Source organism: Zosterops lateralis (genome assembly GCF_965231275.1).
Source record: "Zosterops lateralis genome assembly, chromosome: 10".
NCBI lineage: Eukaryota > Metazoa > Chordata > Aves > Passeriformes > Zosteropidae > Zosterops > Zosterops lateralis.
This window is the reverse complement of record NC_139770.1, coordinates 4345613-4366725: the sequence shown is the minus strand read 5'-3', so window position 1 is coordinate 4366725 and position 21113 is coordinate 4345613. Positions and strand designations below refer to the sequence as shown.

At 47.7% G+C, this 21113-nt stretch overlaps 1 protein-coding gene across 1 annotated transcript; it reads left to right on the top strand.

Annotated features, from left to right (window-relative positions):
- Positions 1–2915: 2915 nt before the first annotated feature.
- SLC7A14 (solute carrier family 7 member 14) lies at positions 2916–16161 on the top strand (the record flags this gene model as incomplete). Its single annotated transcript, XM_083868853.1, has 7 exons — positions 2916–3219; positions 8852–9088; positions 9848–10065; positions 12012–12158; positions 13050–13258; positions 13759–14636; positions 15839–16161. The coding sequence occupies 7 exons, from the start codon at positions 2916–2918 to the stop codon at positions 16159–16161; spliced, it is 2316 nt and encodes a 771-aa protein (XP_083724979.1).
- Between the last annotated feature and the right edge of the window lie 4952 nt (positions 16162–21113).

The window sequence follows — 21113 nt, the reverse complement described above, 5'->3', positions numbered from 1 at the left end:
ATGCCACCCTTCCCAAAGCCTTCATCAGACACCCAGGGACACAATGATGAGAAACTGGGGTCTCAACCCCCTTAAAACACAGGACAAGTCTTCCCATGCCAGAGCATGACCTGGTGATGGCACCAAGGACCAGCCTGAATGTTTGGTGCCTTCATCCCACACCAACTTACCTCTTCTGAAGACCCAACTTCTTGACTAGTTTAAGTCAATTTAGTGCAAACCCCAGCACAGCAGTCCAAGTCTTTCAAACTCAACAAAGAAAGCCAAAAAGTTCAAGGAAAGCAATTAAATAAAGGTTGGGAAGTGGGAAGCGCAATAAGACCTCTTTTCCAGCCCACACTACAGAGGTGCCATGCTTTGGATAAAGGGAGGATGAATTTTGGGTGGTTTCTCTTTTCCACATTGCTAAAACACATTCCTGGCAAAGCAAAGCCACTGTGGAGGTGCCAGGGTAGGAACACATTGCCCTGAGGAGAAAAGGAGGCTCAGAGGGGACCTTACTGATCTGTACAAGTGAAAGGATGTTGGAACCAGGTGGGAGTCAGTCTCTTCTCCCAAGTAACAAATGACAGGACAAGAGGAAATGGCCTCAGGTTTTGCCAGCAGAGGTATAGATTGGATATTATGAAAAATTTCTTCATGGAAAGGGATGTCAAGAATTGGAACACACTGCCCAGGGAATTGGTGGAGTCACCAACCTTAGGGGGATTTAACAGATGCAGAGTTTTGGCACTTGAGAAGCTCTGGGTCAGCTGGCCTCTTCCAACACAAACCTTCCTTTAAACCAGAAACTAAAACCTCACCTGTGAGCCAGCCCCTCCCACAACCCAAAAGGCAAACCCATGTTTTATTCTCAACCCAAAGATGCACGTTTGCTCAGGAGCAGTAACAATTTCTCATTATTATTCCTAGCTAGAACATGCAGCCTTTCAGCCTGTGCTTGCTTGAGGTAAAAAAATCAACACAATTTGAACAGTGATCAACCAAAACATGAAATGAATGCTGTGTTTCATTTAATAAACTTCAGCAACACAAGGCTGCCTTGTGGACACAGTGTAATTTGTTTTGGATGTAAAGATGGAAAAGAAATAATTGTTTTGTCTTCAAGGCAATTAAAATAAAAGAATGTTTCTGTATTGACAGGAAAGAAGCTGCCAGGTAAAAAAAATTAATATTTAATAAACTATTTTTCCTGTTCCCTTGTGTTAGCTTGCAGCTTGTCAATTCTTCTTGGTTTGCTCAAAGTCAAGAAGTCAGTCATTGCTGCTGGTACTATGAGAACTACACAGTTTGCTGAAGAACAGCAGAAAGGGAGGGGAGAGGGGAAAATGGCAGTTGCTGAATTGTTCTTGAAAATATGACTGGGGATGAAAAAACACAGAGAAATAGAAAACCAAGATAAGGTCATGATTTTTGAAACTATCCTAGAGCAGATGGGTTCAGGCAAGATAATTTAGAAGTGTTTAAAATGTCTGCGGCTGGCTGTGCTGTTGGTCACTCACTCTCCAGTGGCCAGTGGAGCCCACACTGCTCCTGCTGAGCTTCTCTCCCAGTTTGCCTTAACTACAAGATAGACCCCAAAATATGTTGCAGTTACACTAGCAAAACCCACAACTTTCAAATTCAAAAAGTATTCCTTACACAGTATTTAAATAACTACCAGAATGAAGTGAAGAAACCACATCAAGGAGCCTTTCTAACCCTTATGATTTGTGGGAACCTGAATTAGCACCACCTGTTAAAGCTTTCCCCCTCAGGTTTCACCAGGATGACAGTACCACTCAAAACCCCCAAACAACCAGCACAGCCAGGGAGCTATAAGAGTGAACTTCTTTGGCACCAAAATAAAATAAATCACCTGTCCTTGTAAGGACCAGTTTGTGGTGATCCAGCCCCAGAGTCAGCTCCAGCCTGGCACAGGCAGGCAGTGGGTTCAACATGCTGGAAGAAGGAGCAAAGCTGCAGTCCCAGACCCCCCTTTTTGCACTACAGGTAGAGCAGAGTGGTCACAGAACCAGAGAACGGTTGGAGTTGAAAGGGCCGTTCAATATCCTCATTCCTGCCCCCTTGCCATGTGCAGGGATGCATCCACTATCCCAGGCTGCTCCAAGCCCCATCCAACCTGGCCTTGAACACTTCCACGGATAGGGCAGCCACAGCTTCTCTGGCTCACCACCCTCACAGGGAGGAATTTCTTCCTCATATCTAATCCAAATATTCCATCTTTCATTTTGAAGCCATTCTCTCTGCTCCTGCCATTCCATGTCCTTGCCCAAATTCTTCTCCAGCTCTCTTGGAGCTCCCTTTAGGTACTGGAAGGGACTCTGATCTCCCTGGAGCCTTCTTGTCTCCAGTCTGAGCAGCCCCCACTTTCTCAGCCTGTCCCCAGGGGAGCTGTCCCACAGAATGTCCCTGCACATGGTGCCACCAGGAGCATCCCTGCTGCTGGAACTGCAATGCTGCCAGGCTGGGAGTCATGCCCAGTGTGCCTCGGTGACCACCAGCCCCTCACAGTTACATGTAGCCATCATCACTTTTGGTAGCAATTAAGTCACGCAATGAGGATTGGGAGGAAATCATGTTCCTGCTGTTTGTAGCACTGTAATAATGACTGAGGCTAAGCCCATGGGAACACAAAGGAGGGCAGTGCATCACTATTGTACAAAACAACTGAGGGTGGAGAAAGGAGATTCAGCAGCAGCATTGGTCAAAGCAAAGCTCTGCCAGCACCAGAGCCCAACAAAAACCAGCTTTAGTGGGGGCATCTTTTGACTCTTCCTTCTTTCTTTGCTGTTTCAGTCAAAAACTCCGTTCCCCTCTCTTGCAGGGCTGCCAGTGCAGGATGGAGACACAGCCTCAGCCCTGAGGGGTGCTGCTGACACAGTCTGTGACCCAGCTTTGCCCAGCCCAGCACCATGAGCGGGTTCCTGTCCCGGCTGGACCCACGGCGGGTGCCCTGGGGGGCGGCGGGCCATGCCCTGCGCACCCGTGTCCTGCGCACCAAGCCCGTGGAGTCCATGCTGGAGGGCAGCGGGGCTGCGGCCACACAGGGCGCCCGCCTGGCCAAGGTCCTCACCACCCTGGACCTCATCTCCCTGGGAGTTGGGAGCTGTGTGGGCACTGGAATGTACGTGGTGTCCGGCCTGGTGGCCAAGGAGATGGCGGGGCCCGGGGTCATCGTGTCCTTCATCATCGCTGCCGTCGCATCCATCCTGTCAGGTGAGTTTTGAGTCTTGTGCCGTGTAGGAGCATCTGTGGATGGCAGGAAGAAGGAATTCTGCAGACTTGAGATGTTCTAGAAACATGTGGTTTTATTACAAAGGTTGTGGGTAAAAAGGGTCTGCCTTCAGCCACCAGCCTCGCTGAAGGGAAGCCCCAAAGAGAGAGGGAAAGAGAGAGGGTATGAGGTAAGGGAGGTAAAAAAGCTAAGAGGGGTAAGCGGGGTAAGAGAGAGGTAAGAGAGAGGTAAGAGAGAAGCAAGAGCAAGAGAGAGGTAAGAGAGAGGGAGCAGTAAGAGAGCGAGCAACTTATTACAATACATTATATCTTCTTTTGGATTGAATATTCTAATTTACAGTGACCAACCGATGCAAGATACAAAACCTACAGACTTTGCATGCAGCCTATGAGAACTGCTATATCACCATATCATCCTATATTCTAAACTCTAAAGACTACTTTTCTTATCTACCTTTTCCTTGATACCTTGGCAGGGTGGAGAGGGGCTACATTCTTGGGTCCTTTTGTTTTCTGTCCTTCAACCCATCTCCAGCTAATCACCATCTTCCTGCCTGTCATGATCACATCTCAAAGCTGGCCTTCATTTCTATTTCACTCACAGGTTTTACATCTCCAGTATTTCTTACCAGGCAATCATATCCACAAGTCCTTCCTGTCCCATCTTTCCCGACAGTGCTGTGTCCTGCATCCTCTCCCTTGGTGGGTGGACACCTACTCAGCACCATGAGCTACAAGGAGGCAGCACCTTCCCCACCAACTAAAAACCATTTCCCACAGGTCTCACACAGCTCATGGGGTGCACTGTCCCTCATTGCCCAAATATCAGACCAAACTTTGTACTGGGAGCCAGCTGCCCAAGCGTGATTATCCTCATGAACTGCCAATGGCTTCTACAGGGATTGAGCCTCTGGGCAATATTTTTGAGACATTTGAGAGTTTTGCAGAGTGTGTCCCAGGCTGAGAGCACGGCCAAGCCACAGCACTGGAGCAAGAGCTTGTGGGAAACTCAGTTCCAGCAGGAAGGATGTCAGTGGCTTGGGCAGTACCAGGGCCAGCTGCTTTTGTTGACATGGCTAACAGTTAAAAAATTCCTCAATTAGTTCTGGAGTTGATTTCATTGGCTCCCATTCACGCAGGGTCAGTCTTTGAATTTCTAAACAAAAAAACCCAAAAACAAACAAATGTGCAGGGAGAGAGAAATGATGTATTTTAGTGAAAACACGGTGAATTCTGTCTCCTCTGTAGGAACCCAGCTGAGCATATGGCTCGATGGCAGTTCCTACATGAAGCCAGTACTGCTGGCATTTGTCCTTTCCAGATCAGTGCTAACACGATGATGTGATGTTCCTGCTCTCTCTGCTCAGAGGACTTTGCATGCTGTGTCAGTCTGGTATCCAGCTTTTGTCTGTGGGTTGGATAATGAAACCTGAGCAAATGGCAAAGGGCTTTGATAGTAGACAGGAAGAGCCAACACAGCAAAGTGACCCAGATCAACTTTTCAGAACTCTGGATTTTTGTCATGAGAGGTGGAAGCACATCATGGTCTTTCCCTGGAGTTTGCAGTGGAGATTGCTCCATGGAGATTTCACCAAAGTGAGTGGGAGTTTGAACCCCTGATGTCCCTGCAGCCCAGAGGCACAACTCTGGCACAGCTCAGGGATGAGCCTCAGGCTCTCTCCAAAGCCCATAACAAGAGCCAAGAGTTTGCAATGGGATCAAATGCTTATTTGAGTTCCCAACACAACAAACGAACCAAAATGCCTGTTTTTTTATCCAAGGCAGTAGATAGCATCAGTGCCTCTCCTTTCCCACTGCCTGCTTTCTCTCCTCTGCAAAGGTTTTGTTGGCCGTGATGCAAACCCAGAGCAAATGGATTTTGGGTGGGTCTCTGCTAACAAAAACACCCTGTTCTCCAAAAGGGTTTTTTTCACCCCAGACATGAGCTTTGCCCCTCAGCAGGAGCTCCTCCTGCCTTCGCCCACAGGAGCCTGTGCCGCTTTCATCTCCCCTTGCTTTTGTAGCCCTGGGAAAGTGTTTTGTGAGGGATGCAGTGTTTTGATAGTCTCCTTGGCTGCTCCCTCACTTCATCGTTAACGCTGCTGTTGTTTGTAACAGCAACACTTTTTTGGCAAAGTAAAGCCAAGTAAGAATTCAGGAGCTGGACAGGCTGTTGGACTCCGCGGGGATGCGATTTCAGCTCTCCTGTCGTGGTCACGCCTGGTGTGCCAGGCACTGAGTTTGGGCAAGTGTGCATGAACAGATTTTAGGAATTTTTGCTTTGTCCATAACAGATCACTAAGTAAAACCCCACTGCTTGCAAAAGTGAGCCCAGAAGGATTTTGGATTAAAAAAACCAAAACAAAAACCAAAAAACAAAAACAAAGAAAAAACAAATTAAAACCATCCAGAAGGTCATCTGGCTTCCCTGGGAGACAGCCATAGGGAAGCCCTGCCATTGGGAAGCCTCTTTGCACTATTAAGCTTTGTTTCAGAAAGGGATTTTTCCAATTTCAGCTACTCAACAGATACCACTTATACCTTCCATAGTTTTAAACAACACATACCCCACCAGGGTACTTACAAACACACTATAATTGATTAAACTGATAAATTGAATCAATCTCTTTTATTCTTTCACTAGAAGGCCCTTCATTCATCTCTCAAGTAAAAGTGCTTGCCCAGCTTCCCTCCACAAAGCCTCCAGTGCACTGTAGTCTCCTGCAATCAGCTGCAACTACCAGCATTCCCCAATTTCACCCCTGTTTATCCAAAACGCTTCCTGAGAAAAAATCAGCAGTTTGCATCTCACCCAACCCCATCACCCTCTCCACAGCCTTTTCCGCCAGCCATTCCTTGTCCCTTTAGTGATCTTCTTTCCTGAAGCAATAACCTTGTTTGGAGCACAGTGCCACACTCTTACCTGATACTGGTATGGGAACAGGATCAGAAACAGCCAGGATGTGCCATGGAACATGAGGGAGCTGAGCATGTGCCTCAGGTGCAGGATGAGGGCTGGGATGAGGGGCTGCAGCTGCCTGGGTGGAGCTGGAGAAATGGGAATCCTTGCTCTGTGGGAGATTTCTTTAGGGAGCTGCCTTTTATACATCATAGTGATTATGAAATGCAATGGACAGGCTCAGTGGCTTGATGAAAATAATAATGCCTTCCTCTATAAGTTGGCTGCTCTTGGTTGATGGAAGACAGTCCCTCTGGATTTCTTGTGTGGTAGCATGAATTATTTGGAGTTACCTCCAGAGCAGCTGAAAGGCCCCTCTCAGAAGTTATTTTTCAGCTGAAACATCATGGACATCATATCATTGCCCTGTGGGATGTCTCATGGTTCCTGTGTAGCCTTGTGCCAAGTATCAGTGGCAGGGTCAGCATCCACAGCACGGCCACCACCATGCCCGCACACCAAAAACACCAGCTCCTCATGCCGCCAGTTGTGCTGCCCAGTGGCTGTTCTGTGGATGGGATCTTGGAAGGACCAAGACCACTCAGCTGTGTTTATGTCCTGCTGAACAATGTCAATAACTGCATAATTACACCAGTGTAATGACTGTCACACCTATTGCACAGGTGTAGCAGATATTTAAGGAAAAGGAATGGTCCTCTGTAGAATGTTTACTCTTTCAAAAAAACACTCTGTTGACTTGTTTCCTTCAGAAATTGCAAACATTCTTGATTGAGGGCAAGAAGATAAATCTGTCTCCAAATTAAATAGCTGTGACAGGGAGGATGTACCCAGCCTCTCTGCAGTCCCAGAGCTGGGCTGGCTATGCAGGAGCACTGAGACAGTTGTGTCCCTCTGGATACATGGGACAAGGTGCTGAATAGCTTGAGCTGCCAAGGAGTAACAGAGTAATGCAGTTTTATTGTGCAGTTAGATTGTAAAAATAATAAAATAACAATAATAATAACAACAACAATAGTAATAATAATAATACAGTGCAAATACAGTAGACATAGCCTATATTATATGTATATATATGTGTGTGTAATACATGCTGACACCTAATGCTGATATTCTCAACCTATTGCTGTACCCAACCCACAGTGAAAAACTGCTCTCCTGTTTTGAGATCCTAGTAGAATAATCAAAAACTCCAACATTTTATACATATTCATTTCTTTGCTTTGGCATTATCGTTGTGTATCAACAACCATCCTCTTCAATCATTATCTTGTCTTTGGCTAAAAGGAGAGCTGCCTACAAGAAACAGTATATATATATATGTGTATATATTTTTTTATATGTTTTTTTAAGGCCATCAAAGAGGGAAACTAGAACTTGTCTCTGTCAGAGCATCAGTTTCATAAATCATTCAGGCCTGTAGTTATCTGTGAACGCCGTACCTTTGCCGAGTGCATGCATTTTTCATCAGCTTTGAATAATGACTGTCAGTAGGCCTGGATGGATGATGGGAACGTCTTGTGGCTCCTGTTGGGCTGCTCTGCAGAAATCAAGTTTTGAAGAGTCCCATTGCAAAGCAACCCACATTCAAGTCAAGCAGTGAATGGAATATAAAAATCCTCCAAAAGCAAGAAAAGAAGCACCACCAAATTCAACTTGAGAGATTCAATAACTCTGTGTTTGTATAGTGTAAAAATGGCACTTAAAGTAAGAGCAGCCACCTCATAACTCTTTTATAAATTATTCATTCCCCTCTCTATACTAAACTGATTGCAAATTTGAAGCAATTATTATCTTCTAAATGGAGAATATCAGTCGATAGAGAGCTCAATAATTACTATGTGTTTACTCAATGGTAGTAACAGCCTTAACCAATTCACTCATATGAATTTTACTGGGGTCTTTGGGGCAGGGGCTTAATCAGTGTTAAACACGCAGGACCCTTCCAGCACTTGTTCTGAATAATATTTGGAGAATTTGAGACTAAGTACATCCATTCCTTTAAAAAAAAAAGCTAATGGTTGTTTTAATACATCAACGTGTCAGGGTCAGGTTTTTATTAAAAATTATCCAGACATAGTAAGCACACAAGGAGTTCAGAAAGCATTAAAGTCTGATTAATTCTCCTCCCAAACATTTACAGTTAAATACTTCTTTTTGCTTTTCTTTTTTTCTTCTGCACAGTTAGTTTTGCAAATATTCTTTAGAAGAGTTAAATACAATATTTTTTAAGTGTTAAAATAAATTATGTTCTCCATGTAAGATGTCTTCAAACTCCTCTTGCCTGGGTATGAAAAGAGCAGGGATGATCTGGACAGTGCTCATGCCTGAATCTGCAGAGCAATAATGCAGGATGAGTGTTTGGAGATTGGAGGTTTAGGGGAGGGAGAGGTGTAGCCTTCCCATGGCATCTTCCTCTGGGATGAGGCTTGCAGCACTGGTCCAGGAACCCATGTCAATGTCTGGCTGGTTTCAACTGTCTCTTCTCAAAAAAAACACCAAACACATCACAACTTGATTTTAGTAGAAAATTTTCTGGGTTTTAAGCCAAAAAATGGGGGAAGGAGGGTCACCATGCAATGTCTCTGTGTTCCTGACATTGACTACAGTCCTGACACGTCACCAAGGCAGTTTTACTCCTTCCATTCCCCAACCACGTTTTCCTTATGCTGCTTCCCATTTTTTTCTTCCGAGCAGGCGTTTGCTACGCCGAGTTTGGCGTGCGTGTTCCCAAGACCACGGGCTCTGCCTACACCTACAGCTACGTGACTGTGGGGGAATTTGTGGCCTTCTTCATCGGCTGGAACCTCATCCTGGAGTACCTGATCGGGACGGCCGCGGGCGCCAGTGCCCTCAGCAGCATGTTCGACTCGCTGGCCAACCACACCATCAGCCGCTGGATGATCAGCAGTGTGGGCACCCTCAACGGCCTGGGTGAGTCCTGCTGGGCACAGACACCTCCGTTAATTAGGGCCTGGAAAGTAATTGGAGGCTCGTCAGAAGTCAGACAGGGATATTAGGCTTCATTCATTATTTACCGTCTGTCTGGCTCTGGTGATTTGGCTCGGCAGCCTGACGTGCAGGCAGAGTTGGAGGGGATGGGATGCAAGGTAGTTTGAGCCCCTTTGGGATGAGCTGGCATTTAGAATAGGTGCACAGAAATAGTCAAATGTCAGAGGGTAAGGGCAGCACAGAAACACTGCACCCACTGCAAACACCCTGCTTGGTTCCGTTGGGGCACACAGAGAATTTTGTTAGAGAACACAAGTTGGTGTCTGCTGTACTGGAGGGGACTGGGGGCTGTGGTGGTCCTGCATGACCAAGCAGTTCCAGCAACAGTCCATGAATCCTACCAGTAAGCAAACCAGCCAGCTGTCCCTAACCTGTGTCAAGAAAACTTCATAGCTGATCGATTTTTAATGAGTACTTGGCAGATACATGTTATGCAAATTGGGACACAGTCATTGATTTGCTGCTCTCCCAAAAGTCCAAACAGTGTCATGAGACATTAAGATTTATCACCTTAATTAAACAACTTTAGCTAGTGGAGGCATGGGCCTCTGGAGACCACTTTTGCAATGAGACCAAAGAGTTCTGCTGAACGTCAAAGTCTGAAAAGTGTTTAAAACTCCCCCACAGAGTTCCTGGATATTCTGTGGATGGAGAGTAACACATCTCTTTTCTCTCACCTAGGGAAAGGAGAGGAGTCATACCCTGACCTTCTTGCTCTGGTCATTGCTGTCATTGTCACCATCATTGTGGCCATGGGGGTGAAGAACTCGGTGGGACTGAACAACGTGCTCAATGTCATTAACTTGGCAGTTTGGATCTTCATCATGATTGCTGGTCTGTTCTACATCAAAAGTGACAACTGGGCTGAAGGGCAATTCCTGCCATTTGGATGGCCAGGGGTAAGTCCTGGGAGCACGGAGGGACACACAGCACCTGAGTGCTGACACACACTCAGCTTTGCTCATGGTGTACACACCCCAATTCTGCTCCAAGCTCTGGAACCCAGCCCTGCTAAATCCACCTGTGCTTTGGCCAGGGACCTCCAAATCCCTGGAGTTCAGGCTTGGATCCAGACCTTCTCTCTCCACTAAACCCAAAGAGTACAGCAATGCTTTGCATTTATCTCCTAACTCCTCTTAGCATAAACCCAAAACATTTCCAAAATGTTCTTCTGCAGAGCCAAACTCCACATGAAAGTATCCCCAAGGAAATGCCACTAATTGACAGGCAATGGAGCAAAATGCTGTGGCTATCTGAGATAGGGCACTCCAGAGAGCTGGCTCAGCCTCTGTGGAGCAGGGATGTACTTTTGTTGGCTGTATTTCAACAACAATGTTCTCAAGCATTTGTTTTGAGCACTTCATAATGCCACCTGCCAGTACTTATTTTATGGATGTTCCCTCAAAGCTTACTGAGATTTTGGACATATTTGGCTTTTTTAGCTTGCTTGCACTGGTTTTTATCCAAGGATGAACAGAGACTGAAAATATCTCAGCTGGCCTAAACCCAAGATAATTTCTCAGATTTACACTGCTCAACTCCATTGGGGTTTGGTGCAGAAAAATAAGCAAGAAAGTAAAGTAAACCAAGAATCTTGATTATTGAAAAGGTCCCAAACTACCATACACTCCCTGCACCTTCCTCCAGTGAATCAATGCCCCTTTGCCAGGGAACAATAGTGAGGAGAAGAGCACTGAGGCTCACTTGAGAACAGAGGTCATATTTGCCTTCAGGTTGTGCTTGAATTGTTATAAAATACACTACGAATTAAAAAGAGAAAATAGAAAATATCTGATTTGCTCCAATACAATGCACCAAATATCTCTTGGCATAAAAAAAAAAAAAAAAAAAAAAAAAAAAAAAAAAAAAAAAAAAAAAGAAGTAGTTTTAAATGATAGATGCATATCCAAACCACAAAAAACTCAGTAGGGTGGTCTCATCCTTTTCAGCTGGTACATTGTCTCACAAGTTGTTCATAAAAGTAAATATACCACCAAGCACAAGTGTGAGACCACCAGGAGCATAGGGCATACTTTAAAAGGATAATTACAGACAGTCCCTGAAAGAAGTGAGTTTTTCTGTGTGCATTATCACTTGACAGCTGAGATGACAGAGGTGTGATGGACAGGTGGTACCCAGCAAGCTGCAAGGGTTTCACAGCTCCAGATCAGCTCACCCACAGCCAGGCAGTCTTTGCCCAGCTCTGGCGTTCCTTTCCTATAAATGTCCTCGCTAATATTGTATATTTTTAAAAATCACATTTAAAAAAATAACCAAACAGTGCAAATAATTCCTCATCCAAGCTCTCTAATGTGTGCTCCTAACCTGTCTGCAGCTTCCAAGCAAAACAGAGGTTGTTTGGGAAGCGGCTCACATCTGACAGCGGCTGCTCTCTCCTGCTTCCTCTGCAAGCGGATCTTGCTGCCACATGAGACATCTTGCTAAGGCAGAACGTGTAAACATGTTCAAGATCCTTACTCATAAAAATGGATTTGGGGTGGAGGATTGTGAAAGCAAACCTGAAATTGGTTGGCTGTTTTCTCTGTCACTGGCAGGATCTCCTAGCAGGTTTGGGCACTGCACAGGTGCAGGTTTGTGGGGTGAGTGCAGATACCTCCACTGGCTCAGGGCACAGGTTGAAATCTTCCCCAGATCAAATCAGTGGATTAGGGGTGCTCCCAGGGTCAGTCCCCAGAGCTACATATACACCCCCTGACCTGTGGCCACTCACCCTTTAGCTCAGACAGGGCACAACAACAGGGCTGCTCCATTTTTGCTCAGCTCCCTCTCCCTGGCTGGGTGCCAGCCTCCCTCCTGGCACCCAGACATTTGATCCTCCCCACAGGTGCTCAAGGGGGCTGCGACCTGTTTCTATGCCTTCATTGGCTTTGACATCATTGCTACCACGGGAGAAGAGGCAAAGAATCCCAACACCTCCATCCCCTATGCCATCACAGCCTCGCTCGTCACATGCCTGACAGCTTATGTGTCTGTAAGTAGTCCCTACACAGGTGTGAATGCACATAAATATGTATGTATACATATATATATATATTTGTACATGTGAGTCCCTTCTGGGCACCTGCACAGTGCCTGCCAAGGCTCCTCTTCATTTGTCCCCAAGCTCCTGTCACCTGACAAGACCCCTCTGCCAGCTGCAGGGACCTGGTGGCAGACAGTTTTTTTTCTCATCCCCATCCACAGCTATTTTTGCACCCAGGAGAGAAGCAAAGACGGAGGAGCAGCAGCATTGCAGCATCCTTTCTCCGTGTTTCTGGGAAAAGCAGCACTGCCTCTGCTGGAGATATGGGAGAGGATCCAAGTGAGGGGAATGATATGCAGGGATGGCTGTGTGAGATTGCACTGCTCTGCACCCCCATAAAAGCTCAGAGATTTTCCTTGCAAAAGAGCAAAAATTAGTTATGAAGGAGAAAAAACCACAGTTCTGATAATTTCAAAGAAATTCACCTCCTAACTCTCCTGCATGGGAGTAGGCTTCTCATGAAAACAAATTCTTTGACTCAAATAGAGCCATAGTGTTGCTCCAAGCAATGCAATCTGGATTTGGGGTCTGCCCCAGTATTATTTCCCACACAGGAATGCAGCCAAAGTGAGTGTTACTAACCCTGCCCATCCCACCAGCCTCACCAGTCTCACCAGTCCCACCTGACTCCTGCAACACCCCAGAAGCAAGGTTCAAGCATCCCCTTCTTGCCTTTGGGTAGCAGAGACTAAGACCCCAGAGTTTCCTGAATTTACCACCCTAGAGCAAAGTGCAAACAGACCCAACTCCAGCATTTTACATCCCCTCCACCTTGAGAATCCCCAGCAGCCCCCAGTGCTCATGCTGACATCCCTGTCCTGCTCCTCCTGCCTTTCCCAGGTGAGCATGATCCTCACACTGATGGTGCCCTACGATGCCATCGACACAGAGTCCCCACTGATGGAAATGTTTGTGGTCCACGGATTCTATGCAGCCAAATTCATCGTTGCCATTGGGTCTGTGGCTGGACTGACTGTCAGCTTGCTGGGCTCCCTCTTTCCAATGCCCAGAGTCATTTATGCCATGGCTGGTGATGGGTTGCTCTTCAGGTCAGTCATGCTCATTCTGGAATTTATTTTTGGGATCTGAAGGGAAATTGTGCTGGTGGGTTTGGGGGTGCCAACACCCAATGGTGTTGTTACTACAGGGAGCAATGGGTATGCACACACGGTGGGTGCAGAATGGGGCACAAGCCAAAGCAATATCCGGGGGGGGGAAATATCAGGAGCAGTGTACCCTACAGTTTCTCACTTGGTGCTGGTACCTAGACATTCTGATTATATGAGGATGAGTGTTTGCAAAGGAGAGCAGTTTATATGGATAAAATCTGGGCGCTTATTTGCAAATATTCTGAGTGCTCATTGCAGAGCTGGTTAGACCCAGATCTAACCCCAGATTCAACTTCAGCAGTGTTGCCAGCCCCCATCTGGAATCATAGTTCCAAAAAGCAACAAGAGCTGAAGGGACCCCTGAGACTGTCCCCTGCAACCAGGGAAGGGTTCTTGTAACAGGGAACCTCTGTGCAAACCTTTAACTTTCTGTGCTCCAGGTTTTTGTCCCACGTCAGTTCTTACACGGAAACCCCTGTCGTAGCTTGCATCGTGTCCGGGTTCCTGGCAGCTCTGCTCTCCTTGCTGGTCAGCCTGAGGGATCTGATTGAAATGATGTCCATTGGCACCCTGCTGGCCTACACATTGGTGTCTGTCTGCGTCCTGCTGCTCCGGTACCAGCCCGAGAGCGACATCGACGGCTTTGTCAAATTCCTCTCCGAGGAGCACACCAAGAAGAAGGAGGGTATCCTGGCTGACTGTGAGAAGGAAGCTTGCTCCCCTGGAAGTGAAGGAGAGGAGTTCTCCGGCCCACCAACTAACACGTGCGGGGCAAAAAATCTGCCGTCGCTCGGAGATAACGAGATGCTGATTGGGAAATCCGATAAATCCGCCTACAACGTGAATCACCCCAATTATGGCACTGTTGACATGACCTCGGGCATAGAGGCAGATGAGTCTGAGAACATCTACCTCATCAAGCTGAAGAAGCTGATTGGCCCTCGGTACTACACCATGAGGATCCACCTGGGGCTGCCGGGGAAAATGGATCGCCCGACGGCGGCCACTGGCCACACGGTCACCACCTGTGTGCTCCTGCTCTTTGTCCTCATGTTCATCTTCTGCTCCTTCATCATTTTTGGGTCAGACTACATCTCTGAGCAGAGCTGGTGGGCTGTCCTCCTGGTCGTGCTGATGGTCCTGCTCATCGCTGTGCTGGTGTTTGTGATCTTGCAGCAGCCAGAGAACCCCAAGAAGCTGCCCTACATGGCCCCGTGTCTGCCCTTCGTCCCTGCCTTTGCCATGCTGGTGAATATCTATCTCATGCTGAAGCTCTCCACAGTCACCTGGATCCGATTTGCCGTCTGGTGTTTTGTGGGTGAGTCTCAGGTTCATTTATTTTCATTTTTTTCACTGATCCTCTTTTGGAAGGGTGTTGATAATAACAACTTCCCTAATTAGAGTGCATAGGTTGATGCCTGGGACATACCCAGTCCTTCTTACCTGCCCCTTGCTGTCCTGAAGTTCTTAGAAATCTCATTTTATCCAGCCCGTGAACCACAGCTAAATGGAAAATTACACCTCCAGAAAACATCGGTTTCATGAAAGAGAATGACTCCATGCAAAGGTGACTATTTTGATGTCTTTTTTGATGCAAAGTAGGCAGGTCCTGGAAATTGCCTCACAGGCAGGTTTTGTATAGAAATCAGCCTAATTTCTTGCTATGTCACCCACTTGAGCTTTTTAGCAGCCCACACCAGTATTTCAAAACTGCTTTTCCAAAACTCAGAGCTGCCCAATCCCAGAAGCCCTGGAAAAGTCAGATCTGTAGAGTGTATCTCTTTTTAGCCCAAGTTCTTAACTTTGGGGTAGGGGCATCTTAGGACTCACAGACTCTCTTGTGGACCCTTTTTTTCTCAGATTTAGGTTTTCTGACACATAACCAGGAGTCCAGCATATCCATAGTGCTTTACATTCTAACCCAGTTACTCCACAAACCAAAGACAAATAAAGAAGCTCTCATAGCTCCTCCAAGCTGAGCCATTGGGCAGGAGCTGCCATCTGAATTTTTGGGCTGGAGAAGAGATACTCAGTGCTTTTTTGGCCTATGAAGACAATACATGAAGCTGCAAATTCAGGGAAAGTCCTTCTACCCAGAAAAAAAAATTATTTCAAAGCATCAATTTAATCTGCTGTAATTAAGCACTTTGCCCTCTTAGTAAAATTAGCACCTCTCGAGCTGCCAGCAATGAGTCAATTAAACCATTGCATTAGGTGTGATGAGCTCCACCAGCCCATCCATGGCTGTTGAGGATGGGACATCCCATTAGTTTTTCTGGGAGAGATGTGTGGTCCTGATTTAACCTCACATCAGTCTCCCATGGCTAGTCCATGGCACGCGGAATCTGGATTTCTCTGTGCAGATGTCTGGGGTAGGTTAATCCCATGATCCACTGGAAATCAGCTCTCTGGATACATTTGCTGCCAGTGACAGCATTTATGCAGGAAGGTGACATCAGGCAGGGCTAGGGGGACTAGTGGGTAGTTTGGGTCCAACCCTCTCTCTCTTGCCCACCCCAGGTCTGCTCATCTACTTTGGCTACGGGATGTGGAACAGCACTCTGGAGATTAGTGCCCGGGAGGAGGCCCTGCACCAGAGCACCTACCAGCGCTACGACGTGGACGTCGACCCCTTCTCCGTGGATGATGGCTTCTCCTTCGCCCCCGAGGGCGAGAGCTACCCTGCCTGGGGTCCTTCTGAGGACAAGAGCTTCTCCTACCAGCAAATGGCGGGCGCCAAGGAAAGCCATCGGACAAGTAGCAGGCCGAAAAGCAAAGGCCGGCACAAACCGCCGTCGGATGCTCTGATCGACAACGACGAGCTGGACTACTCCCCTGAGTAGCAGGACAGGCAGCGGGGCACCGCCCCACCCAGGAGATGAGGAAGGGTCCCCTGTGGCTGCCCCCATCCTGCCCCATCCTCCCCGGGTCCTCCACCACTGCCCTGCTCAGCTCCAGTACTCGGGACAAGCTCCGCGATTGCCGTTGACCTTGAACCAAAACCACCCGTGGACCGTGCCAGCTCCACCAGTGGGGTGTCATTCACTCTGGTGAATGCTGGCTGATCTCCCAGCACCAGCTCCATCAGTGGGGTGTCACTCTGGTGAATGCTGGCTGATCCCCTGCATCGGCTGATTTCCCAGCACCAGCTGCACCAGTGGAGGCAGCGGAGTGGGAGATGTGCCAAACCAGGAGGGTGTTGAAAGGTGGAAGGAGCCGCATGAAGGGACGAGTCAAATTGTCCCTGGGGAATATCCACTCAATGGCAGCAGCGGTGGGATGCCACTTGAAAATTTTGGGCACTTTCTTGGCATGTGTGTTTTTTTCCTTTGAGCCACCTAGAAGTGATAGCTGAGCCAGAGGCATGGAGAGGTGGGTAGGAACAAAATGGAGGTGGACACACTCTTCCCTGGGAGTAGCTCAGAGATGCATAGTTGGTTCCATCACACAGTCTTTCCATGGCCCATTCTGGCACGCTGCACGGAGCAGTGCTTCCCCCACGTCCATCCACACACCCCAAATCCCAATACTGTAATTCAAAATTAGTCCATGTCTCAGTCCAACCTTTAAGTCCCAGTACGGCCCAACACTCCAAATCTGTGGCTGGGACCCTGATCCCATTCCTGGTCACAGTGAGGGCTGTGACCCACTCTTGGCTCAATCCTCTTTGTACGAATAGTCAACGAGGACGACACATTCCTCTGAATGTCACCAGTCTGAGGTTGAACACTGCTTCCACCACCTTGTGTCTTTTACAAAAATGACTGTGCTGTCACTCCCTCACCGTGCTGGGCACCTTCCAGTGCTCACTCTGCCCTCAGTGGTCCAGACACCCATCCATGCCCTCACAAAACAGCAGCATCCATGGGCCAGCCACATCTTGGCAGGGCTGGGCCATGGGCGGCAAGTGGAGAGGACTTGGTGGCTGAAATCTGTCTCCCTGCTGTCGTCTGCACCTTGTACAATATTCTCTGTTTTTGACCTTGGCTTGGTGGGTGCTGTATGAAAAACACTGAAATGCTGCTCATTCCGTAAGTGTCTGTATCTCAGTCTGAAACCAAACAGAGCTGGTGGCTCGCAGGGTGGTCAGCAGGTGGATGTTAAACCCCCTGAACATGGCCATGGCGCCCAGAAGTGCCATCAGACTCCCTGCTGCCAGTGTCCCCACAGAACCGTCAGTCAGCAGTGATGGGGTTTGGTCAGGGATTATCAGCAGGTCCAGCTGTGGAGCCCGTCATGCCTCGTGTAAAACACTGGGGTGGAGGAACATCTTTTTGAACAAACAGTAACCAAAACCCATCAGACAGCAACTCCCCTCAGCTGCTGAAGGCTGCAGATGGATCCATCCCAGGGGCTCCAGTGCAGCCCAGACCAAACCCCAGTACCATGGGTTGCCTGCTGGCATCCCAGGGGACAACTGAACATCAACAGGGGCAGGATTTCCAATATGGAAATATCTTTGTAGATATGGAGAACCATTAATGCTTTGGTACACTAGATGAGGCTCAGGCTCCCAAAACACCTGCCTGGCACTCTCTGTGGGCAAGCAGGTGCAAAGGGTGCCTGGACTGTGCCCAGCCCCAGCACTCCTGGGATGCAAGGGCTTGATGGAGATGCTCTGCCTGGGGCTGCAAAAGTTTCCCTCCAGCTCCTGTCCCAAATATTGACAAACTACAGTCCTTTTCCCAGTGGAGAAGAGCATCCAATTCGGCAGATCTTAACCTGGAGTGCTCCGGGCAAGCCAAGGGAAATTTGGCCCCTGCAGCAGCTTCAGGGTGGAAGCAAGGATTTGGCTAAAGGACCTGTAAGCTTTGCTTTGGCATTGACTCCTGCTGTCCACCCCTACCAGGCTTCTACAAGCAGAAATCCTGAGGGTTTCCCACTGAAAAACTGTTGCAATGTGCACCGGGCCAGCTCGGGAAACCTCTGCGGCGGTGCTGAGCTCCCCTTGCGACGGTCACCGCTCACCCATGCTTGGCTGCTCTCCTCCTTGATGCCTTAGAAGTATCCCAAGAGAGATGACACCTCGCAGGTCTGGCTTTATGTCTTCAGGGAGAAAGATTGATGCTATTTTCCTACCAGCTCTTGTACTATACCATATCCAAGGCAGTCGTTTTCGTCCTGCTTCCGCATGGTGTTTGGGCATCTGCCGAGCCACAAACTCATGCCCAAGCACCCTGTTGAGTTGAAGCCTGTTCTTCTTGCAGCCTTAATCTCTTGCTACAGAGCAGTTACCAGTGTCTGTCGTCACGTCCGCTCTAGTCACGCCGTATTATTTGACAAGGGCTTGACCCCTTGCTCTTTGGTGTCTGTAGGAACTTCACCATTGGATCTAAACAGCCTTTTGGCTGCCCTCATTCTCATTCACCCATCATCCTCCCCCTTCCTGGGGAAGTGGTGGGGCAGGATTGGCTGTGTCCCATCCTGGGACCACCAGGGAACAGCATTTGATGCCCCAGCACTGTTGGATGTGGATGGGCTGCTGTCAGCCCTTGCTGTGCTGGGCGTGGGAGCTGGACCCTCCTCCTGAGCCGACCACATCCCACCCAACAGAGGTGTTTAAGGAGAAGGTGATCAAGCCACAGATCTTGGGGGTTTTCCAGCAGCCAAGGACTGGTTTACAGGATCCCTGCTCCCTGTTCTGGGTTGCAGTTCCTGGGAGATGTGCAGGTTCAGCCTCTGGGAACTCATGTGCTGTCTCTTGTAGCAGCATTGGGCTTTTCAGTGGGCATGAGCAAAGGCTGAGAAGGCAAAATGTCCAGGTGTGACCATCACCTCTGGGCACTGCTGGCCAGAGGGCTGGAGAGAGGTGCAAGTGCTTGTTTTGCTGTAATCCCAACTCCAGCCTTTCCTCTGAGTGCCCTGAGGGAGGTTCTCACATCCCTGAGCCCATCAGGAGGACGTGGCAGAGCAGGACCATCCTGCTCCCACCTCTGGTGAGAGGCACAAAGCCCCTCCATGTCTGCCTGACCTCCATGGGCACACGCCCTGAGGGGCCAAATGCATGGTACAGATGGAGCATAAATACCTCAAACCTTCCAGGCCGACTCTGTAGGATCTCAGCCCCTCCACAAATTCACTCCACACAGTCACAACCCCTCAGTCCGAGGCCCAGCACTCCAGCATCCTCCACATGGCAGCAAAATCACACCCCAGCAACATGGGATGTTGTAAATCCAGCTTGTAAATGACCTTCACTTCGTTTTGTTCAGTCTTTCTGATGTGTATCTTGCCTTTTATTTATTTACTTTTTTTTTTTTTTTAGGTGGTACTTTCTGGTGTAACAATTCTCTGCAGTTCTGGTATGAAGTTGGTGTATTTGTTATAAGCAGTTTGTTCTATCCATTTTTTAATTTTTTTTTTTTTTTTTTTTTTTTGTGATTTCCAGAAGCCCATTGGTGCATTGTACAATGGGGTCTTGTAGTGTGTCATGAGAAAGAAAAAAAATATGCAGATATGTTATGAAGTGATTTTTATTTTGAAATGACTGTGTTGTTGACAACTATACATATAATACATATATATAATCAAGATACTAAGAAAAAAAAAAATCTAAATTTACCAAAATCTGTATATTTTAATAAATGCATAAAGCTTTATTGTGTGCCTTTACATTTAAAAATCAAAGAGGAACTAAGGGATTTGTAAAGAAAGCCAGAGACAAATATGTCTTAGAATTAGTTTCCATAGTAATGTAAATCTTTTAAATGAAAGACTAAACCAAAAAGTAATAATAAAAAAAATTCCCATGTAAATTTTGTTAAGCCAGTCAGTACCTGAAGTTCTGATATTTTTCCAGTGCTAAATTGAAGCTAGAGATTAACAAATCCTTGCTTTAAGTGATCCAAAAAATCAATTTTAAAAGATCCATTTCAGAGGGCTGACTTTTTTTATTTACTTGTAATGTTATGAGAGAAAATGGTTATCTGTTTACACAATTTAAAAAAAAAAAAAAAAAAAAAAAAAAAGGAAAAACCCTAAAGCCAATGACCACAGGTTGACTATTGCAGTGCAAAAGCCTGGGGTGCACCACTGTCTTGCAATCTGCTGGCACTCACCTCTCCTTGGGGGGCCTGGGGTGTCACAGCACTGTCCCCTCCCTGCCTGGGCAGTGGGGCTGTGGAGGGGCAGACACAGCTGCCTGTCCCCTTTGGGGTGCTCAGGGCCACCAGTGTGCCCCCCAAGGGCTCCTCCCTGCTGTCCCTGTTATTTGGGGAGTGGGGAGCCTGCCAGGTGCTCTCCCCATCCTGGGGATGGGACCAAGAGCTCCAGCTGGTCCTGGTGGAGCTGGGGACAGCTCTGCTGGGCATCAGGGACTGTCACCTCCACACTGATGTGACCACCATGGCTCACAGCCAGCACTCCACACTTGGTGTCAGGAATGGTGTGGAGCAGTTTTTCAATTCAGGAGAATTATATTTGATCCTGTTTTGAGGCTTTGGGTAAGCAAATGAGCATTAAAAGCCTTCATGAGCCAACAGTGCTGTGGCCAATCCAGACCTAGAGAGCCCCACAGGGGAGCAGGGTGTTTGGGGAGGGCACAAAGCAAGTGTTTCAGCTTTGATCCCTTAAAAACTAGAAAAGTTTTGTGTTCTTTGTGCTTCCTGGGAACACTTCCCCTCTGTGGTGCCAGCACTAATACCCCACCACATTCTTGGCCCCATCTCCTCTCACCCCACGGTTGCACATGTACATTTTCCCTGCAGCTGCTGCAGAGTTGCTTTGTTTGGTTTGGTTTTTAATTATCTTCCCTGTAATAAAACTTCTTCCTTCCTCTGAGCGGCACTCCCAGGGC